The sequence below is a fragment of the Lepisma saccharinum genome, chromosome 16, assembly GCF_977018435.1.
Source record: "Lepisma saccharinum chromosome 16, izLepSacc3.1, whole genome shotgun sequence".
Taxonomy (NCBI): domain Eukaryota; kingdom Metazoa; phylum Arthropoda; class Insecta; order Zygentoma; family Lepismatidae; genus Lepisma; species Lepisma saccharinum.
This window is the reverse complement of record NC_139244.1, coordinates 13257397-13278744: the sequence shown is the minus strand read 5'-3', so window position 1 is coordinate 13278744 and position 21348 is coordinate 13257397. Positions and strand designations below refer to the sequence as shown.

Sequence of the window (21348 nt, the reverse complement as noted above, 5' to 3'; positions counted from 1 at the left end):
TGAGAGATGATCTATATAAAGATGTTTTTTTTATAGTTGTATTTTGTTCATATAGTATTTTGAACGACATCGAATAAATTGTATTTTTATAGCAAGTGGAAATAACAGGGAGACAGTGCTGAGAGGGCTACTTTTTGGAAAAATCGATCTAGAATTTTCACTAACATTTGGAATTCTTGTAACCTCGTTCGAAACAGATTTTATATTCTTGGAGTCTTGTAGGTCCACTGGCGTATGCAGGGAGAGCTGATGGGGTATCGCCCCTCCCGAAATTTTCAAATGAAATTAGTAAATTACTCGGGAAAATCAAACTGGTAACTGAACCCCCCCCCCCGTAAATTGGTCCCTGATTAGCAACTTTTAACCTTATATCGGTATCTGAAAGTATCGGTTGGATTTTATTTATCGATACTTTCCGATATTTTATTCTTGCGGGGTTTGCAAAAATGCTTTCGCAGTGTAATTATCCTGGAAATTATGCAAAACTCAATTTTCATTTATTTTGCACAGATATTGTGTGGAAAAGCAGTATTTTGTGATTACATAAGATGTATTTTAATATTCATCGAACATTTGAAGGTAATATTCTAATAAGTGGATGCATATAATTGGCAATAGTTACTTACACACTAATATGTCAATATTTAAACAACTCTTAGTAATTACGATTTTCAGGCATCGGTATCGTTGAGAATAGGCAAGGGTATCTGTATCGGCCCAGCCCTAGTAATTATGAAATATTTTGTGGATTCCGCCCCCTCACCCCCACACAAGAATATACCTTTTCAATAATAACCTTTTCCGAAATAAAATTCACATAGCATACGCCTGTTCTTGGGAGAGTGGTGCGCTGGAACCGATTTTTGATTTAAGTTATTTTCCATTATTTTTCACACGACAAATACCGATGTTACGGCACCTGTGTGACGGCAGGTGCGCACTCGATCTCCGCCAAAATCGCACCACTTTGCTCGGTAATGGAAAAATTTTCTCGCGCGACAAATCGCAATGCTGGGGCTCCCGTGTGACGGTAGGTTCGCTCTCGATCGATCTCCTGTCAGAATCCCGCCCTGGGGAAAAATCCATTTACACGTGGTTTCAGAATTATTCCATGTATAACTCGCATTATAGTTTTCACTTGGATAAAATGTTGGAAAACGCGCGCGTTATACATGCATAAACACGTGTGTGTGTGTATATATATATATATATATATATATATATTAAGCCTGCAACATGATAATGTTGGATTTTCGATGTGTTTTCGTTGTTTAAGCCCAAAATGTGTTGAAATTTGCGGAAGAGGTCACAATTCGCATTTTATGCCTATTTCGCATTATTTCGCGATTTCCAATGGGTGAAAATATGTTTAGAACATGCCACTGCACATTCATAAAAACACTTTTTTGCAGCAATTAACATTTTTAGGTGCTATCGTGTTTGCGAAAAATCAGTCCCTACGTATGAGGTTTGCAGTATGGCATGGTTGGATTAAAGGGAATGGGAAAGACAGTGATACCCAAGGCATCTAAAAAAATGGTCGCAATCCCTTGAATTCTAAAATTTAGCAAACTCCCCTCGATAAATTGCTAATTAAGATAACATTAATTTGAAAATGCTCTTCCTCAACATCTAAATAGATCACCGCATCTTAGATGACTAGGTGAACTCCCCACCCTTCTGAAATGTTTAAAGCGAATAGTGACTGAAACTGGATGTCTTAAAAAAAGGATAGTAGTCAGCTCACATTGCCATTTAAACAATTACTCCAGAGACAAAGACTAAAACTTAAGCTGGCTTACTAAAAGTAACAGTTAGTTTTGCTTTGTTCAAAAATCAAAACACCGTTATAGTTAGTTACTCTGTTGCAGTTGGCTACTTTAAAAAAAGTAACTAATTGTTTATTCTGGATTATATATAACTTGCATCTTATGAAGATGTCCCTATTTCTATCCTTTACTGTTTCTATTAAACTATTAATTCCATTACTAATGTATCTGAAAAAAGCAAGTTACGGTTAATTGTAATTGATTACAGGTACCGTTATTCAGAAAAAAAGTAACTGTTGCTTGTAACTGCAATACAGGAACTCGCTACTTCCAAACACAGACAATAAGCATTCACAACCTAGTGGGAGGAGACAGCCAGATAAACATCTTTCCTCATGAGTTGAGTTGCATAAAAGCCATCTTTTTTGAATGGAAAGATATGTCCCGATGAAAAGTTGCCTTTTTTGAGGGGGGGATCAGGAAATTTTTATTTTTTTTCTCCTGATTGTGGTTAACCTATTTCATTTGCAGTTTCAATTCAATTGTGGGTTTAGAGGTTTGCCATATTTTACAACTACAGTTGTTCCGGCTAGAGAATGGACTTGGAAATTCTATTTTTATCTTTTCTGTCGAAAGCCTAAGAGGGTCACATGAACCTCTGAACCAATCAGCTTTGTCCACTTGCCGTGGCGACGCGTTGCCAAATTTTTCGTTTTGAGTAATTTTCGAAACGGGTGGCACCCTCAACAAGGCCAAGCACAGCGGTGCCTAATGGTTGCCGCAGCACAGCAAGCGAATAGGTCTCCGATTCCCTGCCTCTCCCTGAAATGCGAGCGAAAGGGGTATGCTGACAGGCAGAGGTGTCGTGTTCGACTGGACAAAAGTCAGACTTGTAACAGCCGGTAGCAACATAGCTTTTCCCCCTTGAACTGGAGGCGGAAAGTCTGGTTTTCCTCAAGTCCAATATTTGGACGTGCAGACTGTAGCTAAATAATTTTACATGGTGTAGCAGCCAAGAGGCAGATATTGTCAATTGTTTCTGGTTAATAATTAGTTATGACCTTAATGTACGCGTTTGTGTGTGCACCTACCTAATGACATAATGGTAACACCATTGTCTTGTAATCAAATGGTACCTGCTTATATTCCTGGTGATTTTCACATGTTTGAGCCTCTTATGTCAAATTTAAAGATTGATGTCAAAAATGATACATATCCTAAATATCCAATGTTAGATGTTTCAGCACAATTAAAATCTAACCATTCACAATACATATGCAGAACTATGCCTATTACATGAATGCATATGTACCCTGTTTTATACTTAAGATCAGTATGCCACTACGAGAGAATTTAGATTTAATTTACCATTTGGACGGCAAAGCTAGTTATATTTGAGAGTACTATTGCTGGAGATAGACCCAACCTTTTGACAATGCTATGTGTATGTATGTTCTTTGACATATGCAAAGAGAGAACTTGCATGTTATGACTGAAGAGCGGCGAATATAAATCGTCATACTCTTAGAAGTGAAAGCCCTTATTATTTGATATTTCGTTTAACACCTGTTGGGAGGAGGAGATGGTCTGACTGGGGTGCACCCCTCTCCCATCTGGGAACTTCACTGTTGTTATATCTGCATTATGTGGATGTTGTATGTCAAAAAGACTTGGCAGGGGGACTATTTTAACACATTGACTGGCCTGAAAATATTGTTTTTCCACGTAGGATAGTTTTTTCCTTCTGTTTTTCAAAAATCATAGAAAATATGTTTCAAAGTTTATTATTTAACAAACTTGCCTGAAATCTACAAGTTGTCCTCTTTACACAGATGTATAATATGTGCAGATAAATTGTTCCATGCAATTCTCAAGAGTGAAAGCACAATGCAATTTGACAAGTGTACATGTAAGACTCAGCTCATCTAGCAATTGAAATTTGAAATAAGTTTTCAGTGCACATGTACAAGAGACGTGGTGAGAATATAACCTGTTGTTCATTCACAATATGTTATACTCTAAATCACAGTGCTTGAAGTAGGGATGCTATCCCTCTAGTTAAAAATATTTTCACAAAGCATCTTGCCAGCTAGGAATTTTCACTTCGATCACTTGCCTGACCATATAGGCACATACATACATATATTGCGTGCAATACATATTCTTTTATTGTCAAAAGGTTAATGAAATGATCAACTCTCATCTTGGTGCGAGTGGTCCAAAGTGTGTTCCTCAGTGGTAACCACAAAGTTTCATTGTTATTCCAGGACAGTTGTGGAGCTGCTTGGAAAAGTAGTGGATTCTGGCCAAGAAAGCCGGGACTCTGTGTGGACAATGTTTATCCCTGCAAAACACCTGCTATGTAGACCCTGATATTGTAGGTGCTATTGCACTATGCAGTTTAGTTTTAAACACATGGCCATGAAATAAGGCGGGTGCCAGAAGTTTGCACTGTTGCCATGTCTAAGCACAATCCCGTGTGTTTGGAGGTTTAAGAGAATGAAGGTTCTCATTGTAGAGTTGGTCTTTGTAATCCATGTGATACAAACTGACAGTATTTGATCAAAAGGTCAGGGATGACACAAAAGTGCCCCGGACAGAGGTCGGTCTGACGCTCGAACTAGGCAACACAGCCCGGTTAACATTGCCACACAGTGCACGGAAACCAGCAACTTTTGTCCCACTCTCACTTTGCTTTTCCCATATGTGGCACCAGCCACCTATTTTCATGGCCGTGTGTTTAGTGCTTGATACTCTTCAATGTAATTCAAACTGCTAATTTCGAAATGGCTGAAGAAAAATTATGGGCAATCTCTATATAATATCAGCTAGACCACAAGAAGCATCTACTGCAATAAAAATAGGACACCTAGATGCTGAAATTTTAGTTTCCCTGCAAGGCATTGTGTGGCCCAACTCTACAGTGGTGGTGGAAGTTGCCATTGAAAATTTACTATTAAAATCTACTTATTGCTGAGAGCACTTGCTCCATCTAGCAACTATTTTCCATTGAAGTATTACCATAATCTCACTTGTAGATATAATTATTTAAGTTACATCACTTCGGTGTAACATCAGTTGCTCCAATTTAAGATGAATTTTGTAGGGAAAGATGGGCATACATGATCTCTCTATACCCATGCTCCCCTCCCCCCCAAGGTCTGGCCTGTGTATAATAATGTCCATGTGCTGATTATATACAGCACCCATTGTTTTCATACAGTATAAAAATATGGAAATTGAGAGAAAATACTTGTTAGATTTTATGGGATTTTCAAAGAAAAGTTTATCAAATGCAACATCTTAAAAAACTTGGTGACAACGTTTTCTATTTCTTTTTTTAATAAATTATACAGCATTAATGAGATAAAATATTTCCTATTTGAGTCACACAAATAATAATAATTTATTCCAGTAATTAGTATTCACACAGTTTCACCACAAAATTAATAACATGAAAAGTAATTGTGAAACTAGGTTCAACAGATTTTAAACTCATAGATGAGCTGAGGGAACGTGCATAATTCTGGAATGCTTCTGGATAATCCAGGAGCGTTGGTAAGCTTAGTAGCTATTAGCATATCAGGTTGACGAGAGAGAGAACTGTATCAAAGATTCTTCCCCCTCCTCAAAATCATCAAAGAATGTTTCGACCTACATGTCATATCTAGTAGCAGTTTTGTGGTATTACTTTGAGAAAGTTTTGTGACTATTCCAAATCTTTATTTTTATTATTTGTTGCATGTTTTTCTTTAAATGTCTTCATAGTATTCAAGACATTTAATTTTTATTCCAAATTATTTTACACCCCACACACATACACAAAGTACTTATCAACAATTGCCAATTTAAGTAAGGACTATTGCATGTTCTTTGAGAATGTTCTTGGTACTATCACCTTTGTTGATATTTGTCAGCCTGTCTTTGTATATTTTTACATCTGCATCAAGATTTAAAATTGATCTGAATACATTTTGGAATATGTTTTTAGTAAATGCTTTAATTTCATTATGAATGCCACATACATGTTATAGTTAATTTCTTCAATTTTCTTAATGCATGTATTTCTTAGTCTGCCAATCATTTGATTTTGTATAGAATGTCATTACTATCAGAAATTTTTTTTTTTTGGAATTTATGCAACTGAGCACAAGCACACATGCATACAAATATGATTAACTAATGAAAACTTTCCATAAATGTGCATTACTATCTGTTCTACTTTGTGTTAGGATTGCCATATATATAGGTGCTCAATGTTATGTGGAATCACTTGTGTACACTACTAAATATTGAGTATAGTGACATAGAAATGTTCATGTATTTTTTAAAAAAATAGTAAATCATTTCAGATAAGCTGAATTTTTGGATAAATGTAATTTGGATAAACTAGTTGTAAAAGTATGTTTCGTGATTTTTTTCTTTTCTATTTTTTTTAAAATTTAGATCATATTTATCCCACTCTCACCCATTTTGCAATAAATGAAAGTTAATGATGCTGTTAGTTTCGAAATATTCTTCTTCTCAAAATTGTCATTACTATCAGCAATTATGCACTCTTCTACTAGAGCATTTCAACACTCAATTTGAGTGGTAGGAAGGAAGATAGGCACAATATGTTATAATTTATCTTGACACTGATAATATAAAGCAAACATACATTGCATAATATCATTTATCTGGCAAGATTAAATATGATGATAATATTTACTTTTGAGAAATGTTAAATATATTATGATCTGGTACATGGCTCACCTTATTTACTTTGAACAAATAAAAGTATTTGCACTGAGTTTATGCAATTGTAGATTTGCACTGTCATAGAACCATAAGTTTTACAAACAGGGAGAAGATTAATCACTGTTGCCATAACCTGTTGTTGGGGATTTCCAGCGTTACATGTGTGACATGACATGTTAAGGTTCGACATGCAATTGGATGAATATTCATAATGAACTGATTTCATAGAATTATGAAGTACTTTGTGGTACCTGCTAACAAATGAAAAAAAAAAATTCTTGAGTTTGATTACATAGCCGGAATACATGAAAAGTATTAACAAAAATGTGTTACACGTGTATGTTTTAAAAATGTAGCAAATTTTGACTTCATTTTTCTGTCAAGCATATAGGCTACAGAAGCTAATAAATTTTCATTGGTAAAATATGCTAATTATATGCATTCAAACATTTAAACCTTAAAGCAATTTAAAACAATAATTTCCAGGCTGATTCATTTTGTTATTTACATGAAGTAGGGTGGGCCACTTTTTGTGGAATGTCCCTTACATGTACTACTTCTTTTTTTGTGAACCTATCAACTGTTAGTCGATTTTAGTTATCTTTCTGAATTTTTGGCAAAATATATTTAGTTCACTATGCACTTATTTTTCACAAGAAAGAAAGAGTGACGAAAAATATATATGCTGTTAGCTAGATCGTGAAATTACATCTTCTTGCATATCCATAAAGAAGCCATATAGTGGGAGGAATGGGATCCGTGAGCAGGGCAATTAGAGATGTAGGGAATGGAACTCCATGCCGATGTAAACCATTATATAATTTGTCTCGTTCTCTGTCTAAATTAGGACATTGTCAAAAAATATGTGTGGCATCTTGGTTAATTTCTCCACATGTGTAATTGTGCTAAATGTTCATTAGTGCGAACATGACCTGTATGTAGACATATACATGTATAGCACTTGCTATTAAATTGCAAATAACAATTGTAGTTTTGCATTAACCAGATATCGTTACTTATAATTATTTCTCCAGAATCTATAACGATGTCACTGAGCATAGCAAAAAACTTGTGATATTTGAAAAACAAAAGTTGAATGTGCTTAAAGGTGCCTTTAATATCAAATAAATACATGTAATCTGCCAATGCAACCATTAATCACTGTGTCCCTCTCATAGTTAAGCATGATTAAAGTTATATACTGGATTTCCATTTCCATCATAGTCTCCGAACCATATATTTCCTTGTTTCACGAAAGTTATGCAGGAAGCTCTATCTTGGATAATGAAAGAACATTTTGTTATCAGTATTGTATTTTGATAGAATTCCAGGGCTTGAGGAATTTGTTACTAGAAGTATTGGGATATAATATAAATTATATGTGCAGTAACTAGATGGGAATTCCCCTTCAAACACCACCATGTTTGTTATTGTAGATTGTGATTTATCCACCCTCTTCTAACAAGACCTGAAATTTCTCCGTATATCCCTAAAATTTACACACAACCCTAATTTATGTTCATCTTTCATCTAAATTTTTGACCCCCCCCCCCCCCCCCCCCGTTGCTCCCCAAGGTTGAAAATTCTGGATAAACTCTGCAGCTTGGTGCTGAAAGTCACAAAATAGAAGAAAGTATGTTAGAATATTAACAGTCGTAACACAGCCCAGAATATAAGAACTATATAGCCTGTGGGCTAGGGCATGACTGCATCAATTTTTGTAAACTTGCTAATATGACCATGTGTACTCTTGTTCAAGTAACATACTTGATGTATTAAGTAGCGAGATTTTATCTGAACCGAAGTGTACTTGATGGTAAGTACATTGTGGTACATTTTCTAGTTAGTGGTAATGTGTATATATTTTCTTGGTAACTAGCATGTTGGGGAAGTATTTGTTGCATGCTGAATTGATTTGGTTATCATATAAAATGTTGAGTGCGTATATTTTTCATTTTTTTTCTTTTGTTAAATATGATGCAGTATTCTATAAGTAAGTTAGTTTTTCTGTGTAAGAAAAAGTGGTTATTTTACTGGTTGGTAATGCCATAGTTGTAATTTATAACATGTGAATGAAATAATTCATATATGTATAGATTTTAAGTGTGTCCATGTACTGACTAGCATTCTGGTTTTTCAGTCACGTAGCAAACGAAAACAAAAGAAGGCAGATGATTTGGATGACCTGAAACAGGAATTGGACATAGATCATCATAAAGTTCCGATTGAAGAACTATATCAACGATTGAGCTCAAATCCTGATACAGTAAGCATTATTTTATAATTGGATAAGTCCATAGCTATTAGAATCAGTTGAATTATTCATACCGAGACTGGTAGTAATAAGCTTATGCACTGAATGTGAGAAGTAGAAATACTGAATAAACGGGAGCGTCATATTAAGATCAGTCATGGACAATTCTGGGTTGTAACAATTTCATTGAGAGTCAGTGGTATTGTTACAACACAAGTGTCCATCCATGGCTGTACTTGGCCGTGCGCATAAAGAATAGGATGGGCTCTATTTTGGCACCCAAAGATCCTAAAATTTTTAATCTATTGTTGTTAATAATATTTTACTTAGTAGTAGTACTGAGATTATACCTAACTCATTTCTAAACACGAAATCCAAATATTAAATTGATGTTACTAGTATATTAATTTTAATGTCCATAAAAACATTATTTGTATGTCTATATTTTTTTTTGCCTTTATTATTATGAATTACCTATCACAATATGTCAACACTTATATTCATGAAATTGTGAAGAAAAATTACTTTATAATTAAAGAAACCACATGTTTCCTAATTTTAAAAAAAAATCCTATTGGGTTATAGTTAAATTTAGGATCAGAATTATTACACATGCACTCAAGTTAAAAAATATATATCTGCTGGGTATATTTGTAGGCCACCTACAAAAGCATACAATAAATTTTTTCAGAGCTCTTCTGAATATTCAGTTTTGTGTTCTCAGTTATTATGCATATAATGTAAATTATTTACTAAACCAATCCGAGGTGTTTATACCATAATACCCTCACCTTGTGTACAGTCACTGGCACTTCTGGGTTGTAACAATTCCATTGAAAGTCAAGGGATCATTACAACCCAGAAGTGTCTTGTGATTGTTCAAGGATGGGGTTGTAAGTAAAGAAATTGGTTCAAAGATAAATAATTTACAGCAAAAATATTTGCAGTTGGTAAACAGAAACTGTTTTTTTGGCACACAATTTCAAAATCTGTTTTCTCACATTATTAAGAGTTACTTGACACTACATCAGAACTTCATGGACTATTACAGTAGATATAGTTCTTCACATTTCATTGCAATGTTTTGGTTTTCCATAGGACCTACAATGGTTTAAGTCCATGACACAACTGCACTGTGAAACCCAAGGCCTGCCTGCTAAATGACTTTGCATAGTCTCAACACCAAATTTTACTGTCTTTCTAGACTGGAATGTAATTCTTTCAAATAGCTCCACTATTGTCCCGACAATGTTAGTCAAATTTTTAAGATATCAACAGGGATCAAATCTCACACTGCTCACAATAAAGGGGAGAGCATTAATTATATGGCTACACGGGAGTACTAAAACAACTAATGGAATGCTTTGCCCAGTTTGGGGAAGTTGTGTGATGCTTATGTAAACCAACAGAGACTGCAGTGGGTAGGTGGATTCATATGCAAATTATCCTAGTGGGGATGCTCTGAGAATTTCTTAACTGGGAGATCTCCCACGTTCCCTTCACTTTGAGCACTCCTGAGAAAAAATCCTGCGAGTGCCCTTGTTTGTCCAACCATCCTTCATTAGTTCACATGAACGTCAGCAGGATTTTTTCCAGGGAGGGGCAAAGAAGTATTTTTTTCCAAGGGGGGCAAACAAGTCACATTTTCCCCAATAATAGTGTTGTTCCCTCAAAAAACATTGCTTAAATTTGAATTTATCATGTTCATGCAATAATGAACACACATTATTGTGGCTGAAATGAAATTATATGTGAAAAATATATAATTTTTGGTTGACTTTCATTTCCCCTTGCCCCTTCCCCCATTCCAGACACCCATGTTAGTTCATTCATCTTTGTCTCTGCAATTAGCCCAAGAGGAAAAGAAGCAATTTAAATTAACCAAAATAGACACAAACCCTTCAATAATCAGTCCCTTTGACCTTTTTATGTAACAAGTGTTGCCAACTGTCTACTCTGAGATGGCCTCCATGTTTGAGATATCTGAAAGTATTTGTATGGAGCTCATGGGAGCAAAGATTCAAATTAACAATAATGCCAGGTTGTAAGAAAGTAACAGTAAAAATTTAGTTTCAAATTGGCTGACACTTTTATTGATAAAAGAATTAATTTTTCCATTGTAACCTTGTACCTGACAAGTGCATAATCTTTTGAAGAATGTGTTGGATTAACTTATTGGAAAAACCTGATCTAAGCACAGTGTAAAAATTGATTGACTGTTGCATTCTACATGTAATAATTGTACCATTTCATAATGCATTGATAAAGGTCTGATTGGGATTTTGATGTAATAGAATGTGTGATTTCTCTTATCAAGAGCATGGCCTTGATATGATTAATTAGGCCTGCTGATCAAACATGCAGGAAATGTACACATTGACTTTAGGTTGCTAAGGTTTTTATCTATGTAAAATATATGGAGTCATAAATTATCACTTAAGTTGCTGTAATTCCATGCAGATAAGACTTGTAATGCCACTGTGTGTCTATGAATGGATGATAAATATAACCCCTCTGTATGTGTCTTGTATAACCCCCTATGAAATGTCAGGTGGCGCATGTAGTTGATTTGATGCTGTCTTTAGTTCTGATGTTGATTTGATGGCTCAAATTTCGCACTGCTTGCGTTTATAATGTTCATTCTGCAGTCATTACACAAATATCAGGATGATTCCTCTGTGTGACAAACAATATTTCATTGTAATAAACCTATTACTTTTAAAAGTTATAGGCTTTTAGAATCCTGCAGGACTTTTAAAATGCACAGTATAATATTTTTTGTGTATACAGTAGCTGTTTTAATGCCCCTGAAATATGACATGATTATTATGGCTGCTAAAATTCTCTCAGGGGTGTAAGGGGTGCCGTTTTTTTTTTTTTTTAGCACCAGAGTATCAACCTGTCTTCCACATTTTACACCCTGAACTGTATTTTGCAGACCGAGGCTCTGGTGCCGGACCTACAGCCAGACTAATCCTCTGCTGAAATTATGGTGTGTTGTCCCTTCATTCAGCTCATCATGTCACCGTTCATCCCCATTGCTGCTATTAGCCAAAAGTGGCAGAAAAGTGACTTAAAATAACCTAATTCAATCCATAAATACTTTCTTTTTTTCTCTTTTGTGTCCCTCCCTCTCTCTTCCCCTTATATCTCCACAATGCATTCTCAGAAACTGGCTGGTTTATACAATGTCTACTATGTGACATGCTCTTATGTTGAGAAGGCTCTACGAATATGCTAATAATTACATTGTTCATGTAATGCTAGAAGCATCATAATTTACAAAGCCTGCGCTATGCGTATGTGCATATGCATGCATTCTTTTGACACATCGTTAAAATTAGCAAGAATTAATTATCAAAAGTCAAACTGAAGGACTCATCACCACCTTCACATATTCATAGTTATTTATTTTTTGTTTTAATCAAGATTAATTATCTTTTATTTATATAATGGAGAGGAGCCTTCATTCACTGTTTGTTTTTATTTCAATAAAAAATGTGTATTGTAATAAGACTGTGATGAACATTTTGATGCATTAAAGTAGCACTAAGTTGCATAAAAGGAACGCTTAAAGCAATAAACACCAATATTTTAGAATTCAGAACGAGTTGAATCCCATGCATTAAGGCATCTCTAGCATCTTTTTTTACTTCTAGTGGAAGTCCTGGGGGTTTGTAACAAGAATGTAGGTGTTTCTAATAGATTTACATATGCATTACGGACATACCAAATGACAATGACTCATAGTGTCCAATTTTTGCCTCATAATATTTTTACCCTTTCAATACTGTGATTTTATATGAATGATATCTCAAACTCAATGACGAATGTGGCAACAGAAAAGATTGTGAAGAAATTTTAAAGGGATCTGTAATTAACAAAATGGTTCTTAAAACCTTTTTTATTTAACAGCCATTCAGAATGTAATTGTATGTGTTTTATCTTTCAGGGTCTCACACACACAAAAGCAAAGGAAAACTTGGAAAGAGATGGACCAAATGCCCTTACTCCTCCAAAGCAGACACCCGAATGGGTGAAGTTTTGCAAAAACTTGTTTGGAGGTTTTGCCTTGTTGTTGTGGATTGGTGCAATTCTATGTTTTCTTGCCTATTCCATCCAGGCTAGTACGGTTGAGGAGCCGCAAGATGATAATGTATGTATTGGTCTTATGCCTTTATTTTTTCCACTCAAATTTCCATTAACATACACACCTAATGCACAAACTCTGATTTATTTACAGTTTTTGCTGGTCAGTAAATTTTTATATACAGAATGTTTTTGAAAGGTGTATAAAACTGCAACATGTTAAACATTTTAGAGATATATTGTGGTTATTGATGCAGAAGAAAACTTTTTTTTAAAATCTCCCAGCCCATTTGGCCTGCACTGTCCCTTTCAAGAACTGCTATGATATTACAAATTTTGAAAAATTATTTCTGTTTAGCTTTTCTTCTAGAACATTCATGGGAATCTTTGTGTGGATTGCTTTCACTGTTGTCTATATTTCAATTTCATGGCACCATAAAGGTATTTTCTGTTACAACTATGTAGACAGTGAAAACAAACCTTGCAATGATCTACTTGGATGCTCTAGAAAAAATTCTAAGTAGATGTAATTTGTAAGAATTTTGAGTATCATACCAGAATTTGAAAGATTATTTTTTTAAAATCAACTTAAGTTTGAAAATATGATCACTTTTCTGGAATATTCTGTATAACAGTGTATAATATTTGTCTTTCACAGTGTCTGTGTGATTTAATTGATATATTTTTCAAAATTAGGCTCATAATGCAGTTATCACAGAGTTAACATGTCGCAAGAAGTCAAAAAATAATTTAAACTTGGAGAAGAGAGAAGTTATTTTCACTTGATGCCGGTGCATTATTGAAATTATTGAATTAGAAATAAGGAATTTATGGATGAAGTTGTGTGACAAATGAGTAGTTTCAGGAAAATATATTTCGCTTTCCTATTGAGCATCCACTCCATGAAAACTGCTATTTCTAGTAAAAAGTTATGGTGGCATTGTGCAAATTAATTGCTTTACACAACAGTGCATACATTAGTATTAATTGCACGTACATTTTTGCGTAGAAAATTTCATCACACTTTCAACAATATAGTGTTAATTTATCGCAGGTACTGATTCTAAGCCAAAACTAGTTAAGTTTACAGTAATGCAGCCAAAAACGTTTGGAGTTAGGAAGATCTTATGATGCCTACTGTGGAAATGAGCCATGAAGTAGTTTGAACTGTTTGCAGTTGTTGCTTTACAATTAGCAAGATGTAGCTCCAGCCATGATTAACCTTGGTGCATAAATTGAACTGGTAATCCTTGTCACTGGTTACAAAATGGGACAAAATGCCACTTCCACTTGGACAGACTTCAAAATAATTGAGTACTTCACAAAATATTTTTTTTTTGGAAACTTCATTGCTAGAAAAAACAGGTTTTCTTTTTGAACAACTTGTTAAACAAGAAAGTATTTTTTTGCTACAAACAATATTCTTAGCAACAAAGTTTCAAAAAAAATTTTTTTTGTAAAGCTCTCAGTAATTTTTAATGTGTGTGTGAATTACTTTGTGATAACTGTATTATGAAAAGAATCTTAGTATTTGCAGAAAATCCATGGTGTTCACAACACACATTTTATATTAAATATTAGTAGAAACTACTTTTTTTTTATGGATTAATATTTGCTATAGTGAATAAATTTACAAGTAGTAACATGCTTTAATATACTATGATAAATTAATAGCATTCTGTTCATTTTAGGTACTTGAATTTAAACTACAGTAGAACCTTGATTTTACATTTTTCAGGGGACTATGCTGAAAAAACTTGAAATGCTGGAAAAATGTAATGTTGAGGAAAATTTTATAACGTTTTGCTGTGTTAGATTATCATAATTAAATGTACAATGCCTGAAAATGTAAAATCGGGGTTCCACTGTATTTTGGAGTTTCCATACATCACATTTACCTTTCTCAGAATTCCAAGTTTTAAAACCTAGTGATGAATCACATCTTTATTAGAATGATAAGTTTTTGATTGTTTTGGAATGCTGTAATAACCTTAATTTTTCAAAATTCTGAATATTGTCATATCAATATTTTTCTTGGAAGTTTCTGCTGGAAATATAGGATGGGCTACGTGAAATGAGTTACAAAAAGGTTACAAATTTTGTTACAAATGTAATTTATAAACTGTTTGCAAATAGCTTAAGGAGGTATTCTTGAGCAGTACAGCATTTTTTAAAATTAATTATAAGAAGATGTCATGATCTGACAAGGAAGAAAGACTAGTGATTCCTGTTACTTGTAATAACTTTTCTCGTTGCATGAATCGCAGTTGACTCAACCTTTGTTAAAATATGATGGATCTTATTTTATGAAGTATTTAATCTTTTAGTCTTAAATAATCATGGTATAGTGAAGCTAGATCAATATGTAGGTCTGTGTGTGGGTAGCTTGTAGAGTAGAGACAGATTTCCGTGTGTAGTGGTGTTGGAGCGCTGTGCAAATCTGTTCTACCACTTGTTGTAGAAACTGTGTAGGTAATGAGAATAATCTTGTCAGAAGCTAGTTTCAGAAGTGTTTTATTTCCCTCCTTGAGGTTTTTAAAAAGAAAAACTAATTTATAAATTGCACTACATCAGTGAGAAAATGATTCATGCAAATCATGTGTCAAACTGTCCTTTTTTTTTTTGGGGAACAGGTGAGATTTGTTTAAATTTGTGTCACAAATTGAAGAAAGAAAACAAAATAGCAGGAAACTGTTGATGTAAACATTATTCACATCAATTGTTTTCCTGTTTGCTCTAAACACTTTCAAAACCATATTTTTGTCCAATCTTAAATTTAACAACAATAATAAAATGCACTGTTTTTGTGGCTTAAATATATATTAATAGTTTGACACACTATGCAAAAAATTATTTTCATTGTTTTCCAAGACTTTTACTTTGTGTAGAAACATTCTGATCAGGTACAAAATGCCAAATATTCCACAAAGAACCAGAATGGTTCATTCACCTTGGAAGAGGCCATTTATAGAAATATTGGATTAGTAAAAATTATTGGGAATTTTACTAATACTTTTATGCCTCCATTTGCAGTTACTGATATACTGCAGCTTAATTGCATCATCCTTATTATTTATATTATAATTTTCGTAGGTTTCGAATATTTCGTTATTGAAATCAATAACACTTTTGAAAATAGCTATAAAAAAAACTGTAGTGATAATTGTCCAAAGGCAAGCATTTCTAACATGCATTTTAATTTTTCATGCAATCTCAGGTACATTTACTGAACTTTGGCACCAAAAAGTGGAATTAAACATTAAATGCAAAAGTGAGCTGCATAATTAACATCATGGAAAAGTTTTTTCCCCCAAATTTATCACATGATTTTTTCTGCAAGATTCATTATTCCACTAACCTCATTTTGATATATTTAGGGAATACCATACTTGACATAGATCATAAAAAATTGAACACATTGTTAACATTTGTTGTTTTCTGCTTTTTGTGAAACTCTTTGAAAACAGAATTCTTCCTCCATCAGTTACGTAGAAATGTTTTACTAGTATGTGAAAATAGATATGCGTTCTTTATTCTAAGAGTAGTGAATAAGTACTGTGTGTATGTGTGTTTGCATGTATTAGGGATGTAAACTGATGTGGAATATTAAGATATCAATTAACAATTACACGTTGCTACAACAGCCCATGAGGGCCAGGGTCTACCTACTGACAACCAGCCTCACTACCACCTGTCGAAGTGGAATATCATCCAACCAGTTATGGGATGACGTGTGGTCAACATGAGGATCTCCCAGTTGTTGTAGCTTTCTATGACGGGGTTTTCTCATCATGGTGAGTGGCCACCAGCCCCATACACAGGCCGAAATCTCAGGAGAAAAGTTGTTACGCTAACCCCAGGGGACACGAACCTGCACAGCTGTAGCCAGATCCAAAGCATGATGCATTCGACCACTAGGCCACAGTGCAGGATATCAATTAACAATAAAGTACTGATAATTTGCCAACAACTGATCTGATGATAAATTAAAACGTTCTATGAAGAACCTGAATGGTTTATTCACCTCTTTAGTGTATGTAATGAAGTGACTCCGGTTGGTTTTGCCTTATGAGAAACTGCATATTTATAAATCTACTTTGCAAAACAATGTAGTTGTCTTGGTAAATGGTAAGACTTACAATCTAAATGCTGAACGTTCCAGATTTGAGCCCCAGTCTGAGCATGGGTGTTCTTTGTGAATGTCCCTTCATAAGTTTCATGTAACCATCATCATGATTAGCCAAAAAGTGGTAGAAAAGCAATGGAAAACAAGAAAGATACAAAACAGTGAGCAGTAGTGGTCCATCACTAGGACATGTTAACTGTCAAGTGGGAGACCCAGGTTCAATTCATGGAGTGGGTGATCTAAGGTCGGAATTTTTCCAATGTTGTTCCCACATAAAGTGGCTCTGAGGCTCATCCAGCCTCAAATAAGTAGGCAACCTTGGGGAGTAAATGCGACTGGAGCATGGTGCTGATCACATCACCTCAAAAATGGTCTAGATCATTCCCCCCCCCCCTCACTTCTAGCACTTCCGCCAATTTCTCTCGCGATGCTGGTTAACACCAAAATTTTATATCTCCCAGAAACTGCTTACCTCAAAGGCAAGAGTGCTAACTACAGATTAATCAGTTTTGTTCCTAATACATACACATTAAATTTTTATTTTTTTTGTGTCCTAATGTTTTCCTTCACACAACAGTGCATGCGTCAGTGTGACTAATCATGTGTAAATTTGGTGTGGAGTAAACTTCCATCGTACTTGATTAACCTTTCTAGGAATCTTTTGGCACTGGGGAAAATGTGTTGCAGTAGTTTCATTTAGCGCCATTGCAAATTAGAAATTGTAATGTTTCTTCCTGATTCTTCTAGTTATATTTGGGTGTAGTGTTATCAGCTGTTGTGATCATCACTGGCTGTTTTTCCTATTATCAAGAAGCCAAATCATCTGCAATTATGGAATCCTTTAAAAGTTTGGTACCCCAGGTAAGGCATTATGTTATAATTGTTGGGGACCAGACTGTAGGTAGTTGATGGCTACACGTTTGATGTGTTTAGTCATCACGACCAATGTATGCGCACTGTACAGGTAATATGAGTGTTGTGATGACTAGTTGTACCCTGCACCCTTGCTATCTTGTACCCTTTGCTGGCTTTTTGTATGAACGTTAACGACGCTTATTTAGTGTGAGCTGTAGTTACAATAGCAGCTTGCAAGTGACAGGACGACATTTAGAAGCCATTAATAACAATTTTTTTTGTTGTTTTTTATGAGTTTGTATCTCACTTCTATGGTACCACTACAAAGGTATTGACAATGTTAGCAACAGCAACCAACATATAGATGTATTTTTTTGAGTTTAACTAGCTTCAGCACTTTTGAAACTGCTCACCCCTTGCAAGTATATTTTTAAGGCCACTGTACCAAGCTTCAACAGCATTTGTCGAGACATGCGAGCTGAACAGTGGCAAGGTATGGACGTTAGCTGTTGTACACTTTTAGTATAGTAGCTTTTCCATTGAAATCACTTACAGTTGTACCTGGGTGTCGTACTCGCTGCTGTTGTAATCATCACTGGATGTTTTTCGTATTACCAAGAAAGCAAGAGCTCTCGAATCATGGAGTCCTTCAAGAACTTGGTTCCACAGGTATGTTGATGTTGTGTGTATGTGCGTGTTTGTGTATCAATATAACTCTCTTTTGTTAATTGCGGAAACACATTGAAGTAAATTTTTTTTAAAGAATGTACAGAATAAGTGCACAATACTTAATTCATGTTTATTTACAACACTACACTATATTGTTAAAAAATTAATTTATTTCAGATTACATTTTCAGGTAACATTTTATGCAACAAATCTTCATCAGAGAAGTCATAAGTCAAATTGATCAGGACACATGATTCACTGCCTCCCTGATGGCAGAGTAATGATAATATTGTAGCCTTGTAATAAAGATGTCCTAGGTTCGATAGCAGGTGGAGGCACATAATACTTTGGATCCCACTTTAAACTCTAGCCCCAGTCCCAATTAACCTATCTGTACATGAAGTGGACACCACACTCAAATTTGTAATCATGGCACAAGAATAGCATTGGTATGAATATGTTTAAATTTTGGAAACTTAATTGCTACAACCTATGTGAATTTGTATTGTGCATTCTGTTTTATTTTTAATACTTTTCTGATGAAGATTTGCTGAATCTGTACAGTTTATATTTTAATGAATTGCTCATCTAACACTATTATGCCAAATGATAGATCTGTAATCACAATATACCATCAAATTATTATTTGGAGTGGCAAGAAATATCAAGACAGGTGCCTAGACTTGAGTAACAAGTGTAGTTGCTGCAGAGTTGCCAAGTGGTAGCATGTACAGTCGCGTACAATAAAAATAGGTCTCACATATCCTGAAATACTCACTCCTCTGCATTGTGTGTTGCCTAACTCGACGGTGGTGGCAGAACTTGCCATTGAAAATTTGCTGTTAAAATCTACTTAGTTGCCTTAGTTAGGCAGCACACACAACGCCTTGCAGGCAAGTAAGTATTCAGGATCTAGGTTGTCCAATTTTTACTGCTGGTGAGTGTACAAGTGGTACAGTAGTAGCCACGATAATTTGTGTTGCACAACATCCAATAGAATATTAATGTACATAATGGACATTTCCACTCAATTTTTTTTAAAGCATATTTAAATACTACACCCTGGAAAAATGACCTCTGCAAGTTCTCGCGTTTCTCTGCGTCCAGTTTAAGGCAGAAACGAGACTTCCAAAGTTGCGAGGCTAGCGTTGCGCTGAAAACACGCCGCCGCCATGTTACTACGTCACTCCTTAGGGAGAGCTCGTTTGTCGTCTGCTTCGAGCGTCCAGTTCCGGATGGGTAGTCCACGGTGAGCGAACACGTGCAACAGTTTTACAAATCTGTACCGATTTAAATAATGGAAGAAGGAGCGATAGGAGAAAGGAAAGCTATGCTTTGTAATGATCATTCTTCTATGAAATATCCGTGCTGCTCACGTGCAAGATAAATGAAAGGGTTCAGCTGCGTGTGTTCTCAGGCCATGCGAAAAATATTGCTTATAAAATTGGTTGCTGACAAGACACTCAAAAATATTTTTTAAACTTATATTTATGGATATTTACCGTAACCTATGTAGTGCAAAATAGGAATTTTCACATTCTTCACTTTATAAAGCCTATTTAACTTTCTTTTCTATAAAGCAATTTCAGTTTATGTTCCATTTCTGTTGCGCAATTTATGATCAAATATTTTCGTGCAGATAAGAGAAAATACACTGAGAAGATTACATTAGTTGCACAGTACATATCTATACTTAGTTTATGTATAATTATTACAAGGAAATAATGTGTATAGCCATGGACGTATTTAAGGGGGTTCAACGGTTCCAACCCCCTTCTTTTTTTGGTTCACAAAATTACCAGTTTCCTTGTTCTATCCGCTTGTTCATAAAAAATTCCTTCGGACTTATTTCATTCTCTTAAATTAGAGACGTATAGGACGGGATACGGATGGGAAGGAAATTTCGTAATTCCACACACCAGATGGGACTGCAGACTAATATCTGCAATTTCCTGATAGTTTCGGAATTTCTGCGATAAAAAAACTGCATTGAGACTGTCAAATCAGTTATTTTTCCCCCTCGAATCATATTAAAGAAATTTGGTTCTTAAAAACGGACTACTACTACTTCGTGACTACAAACACACAACTTTGTCGGGTCCAACATCCCCTCCCCCCATTCTCCCCAACAAGCTTCCGGCCAGCAGTGTCCTGGATTTTCACGAAATAAAGCAACCCTAATCATACCAAAAGTTGATCCATCCCTCCCCCCGTGAACTATATATACGCCCATGTGTATAACAATATCCCATACTGAAATGGTACGATATAATTATTTTGAATTTTGTACTGCGAAAAAAGGAGCCTCATCTCGTTACCCCGAAAGCATTAATTGGTTGGTTCACAACTTCACCACTAAGGATCCTATCGAGACGAGAGATGGCAGCCTTGGTCTCGTTCTTGTTGAGAGTTGTAAATGTCTGTCTCGTGTTGATTTGTAAATGTCTCATTGACAGTCTCGTCTCAATTTATAAACATCCGTCTCGGGTTGGGAGGGCAATTCTCGTTCTCGTCTCAAGTCTAGAAAAAATATAGAATTAACAACGTATGCAGAGACTTATCATTATAAATACAAAAAAAAACTTTCTTAATATTTATTATTATTATTATTATTATTATTTGACTCCTCGTTTCGACGGTACAGCCCTCGAAAACTAAATATAATCCTGCTTATATATGCAAACCAAACTGCAGATTCAGAATTACCAGGAATGAACTGGCGTTGTAATTATTATTCACAAAATTCATGATTTATCTGAGGAAGACGCATGTTCCAGGTTTGACTCTCGATCTGGGCATGACTGTTTCCTTGTGAGTGACATTTCATTGAACTGGAAATTGTTACA

The 21348-nt window shown here is 35.0% G+C and overlaps 1 protein-coding gene across 8 annotated transcripts in view; it reads left to right on the top strand.

Moving 5' to 3' along the window:
* The window catches only part of LOC146000260 (sodium/potassium-transporting ATPase subunit alpha), a 92333-nt gene that overhangs the window by 24942 nt on the left and 46043 nt on the right, over positions 1-21348 (top strand). For 5 of the 8 annotated variants that reach the window (XM_083137714.1, XM_083137713.1, XM_083137712.1 and 2 more), the window contains 3 exons: positions 8650-8775; positions 12716-12919; positions 18389-18502. In XM_083137714.1, the coding sequence (XP_082993840.1) occupies positions 8650-8775; positions 12716-12919; positions 18389-18502 (444 nt within the window). Of the gene's footprint in view, positions 1-8649; positions 8776-12715; positions 12920-17725; positions 17840-18388; positions 18503-21348 lie in introns of all 8 variants that reach the window. The other 3 variants (XM_083137718.1, XM_083137716.1, XM_083137715.1) reach the window with 1 other exon arrangement.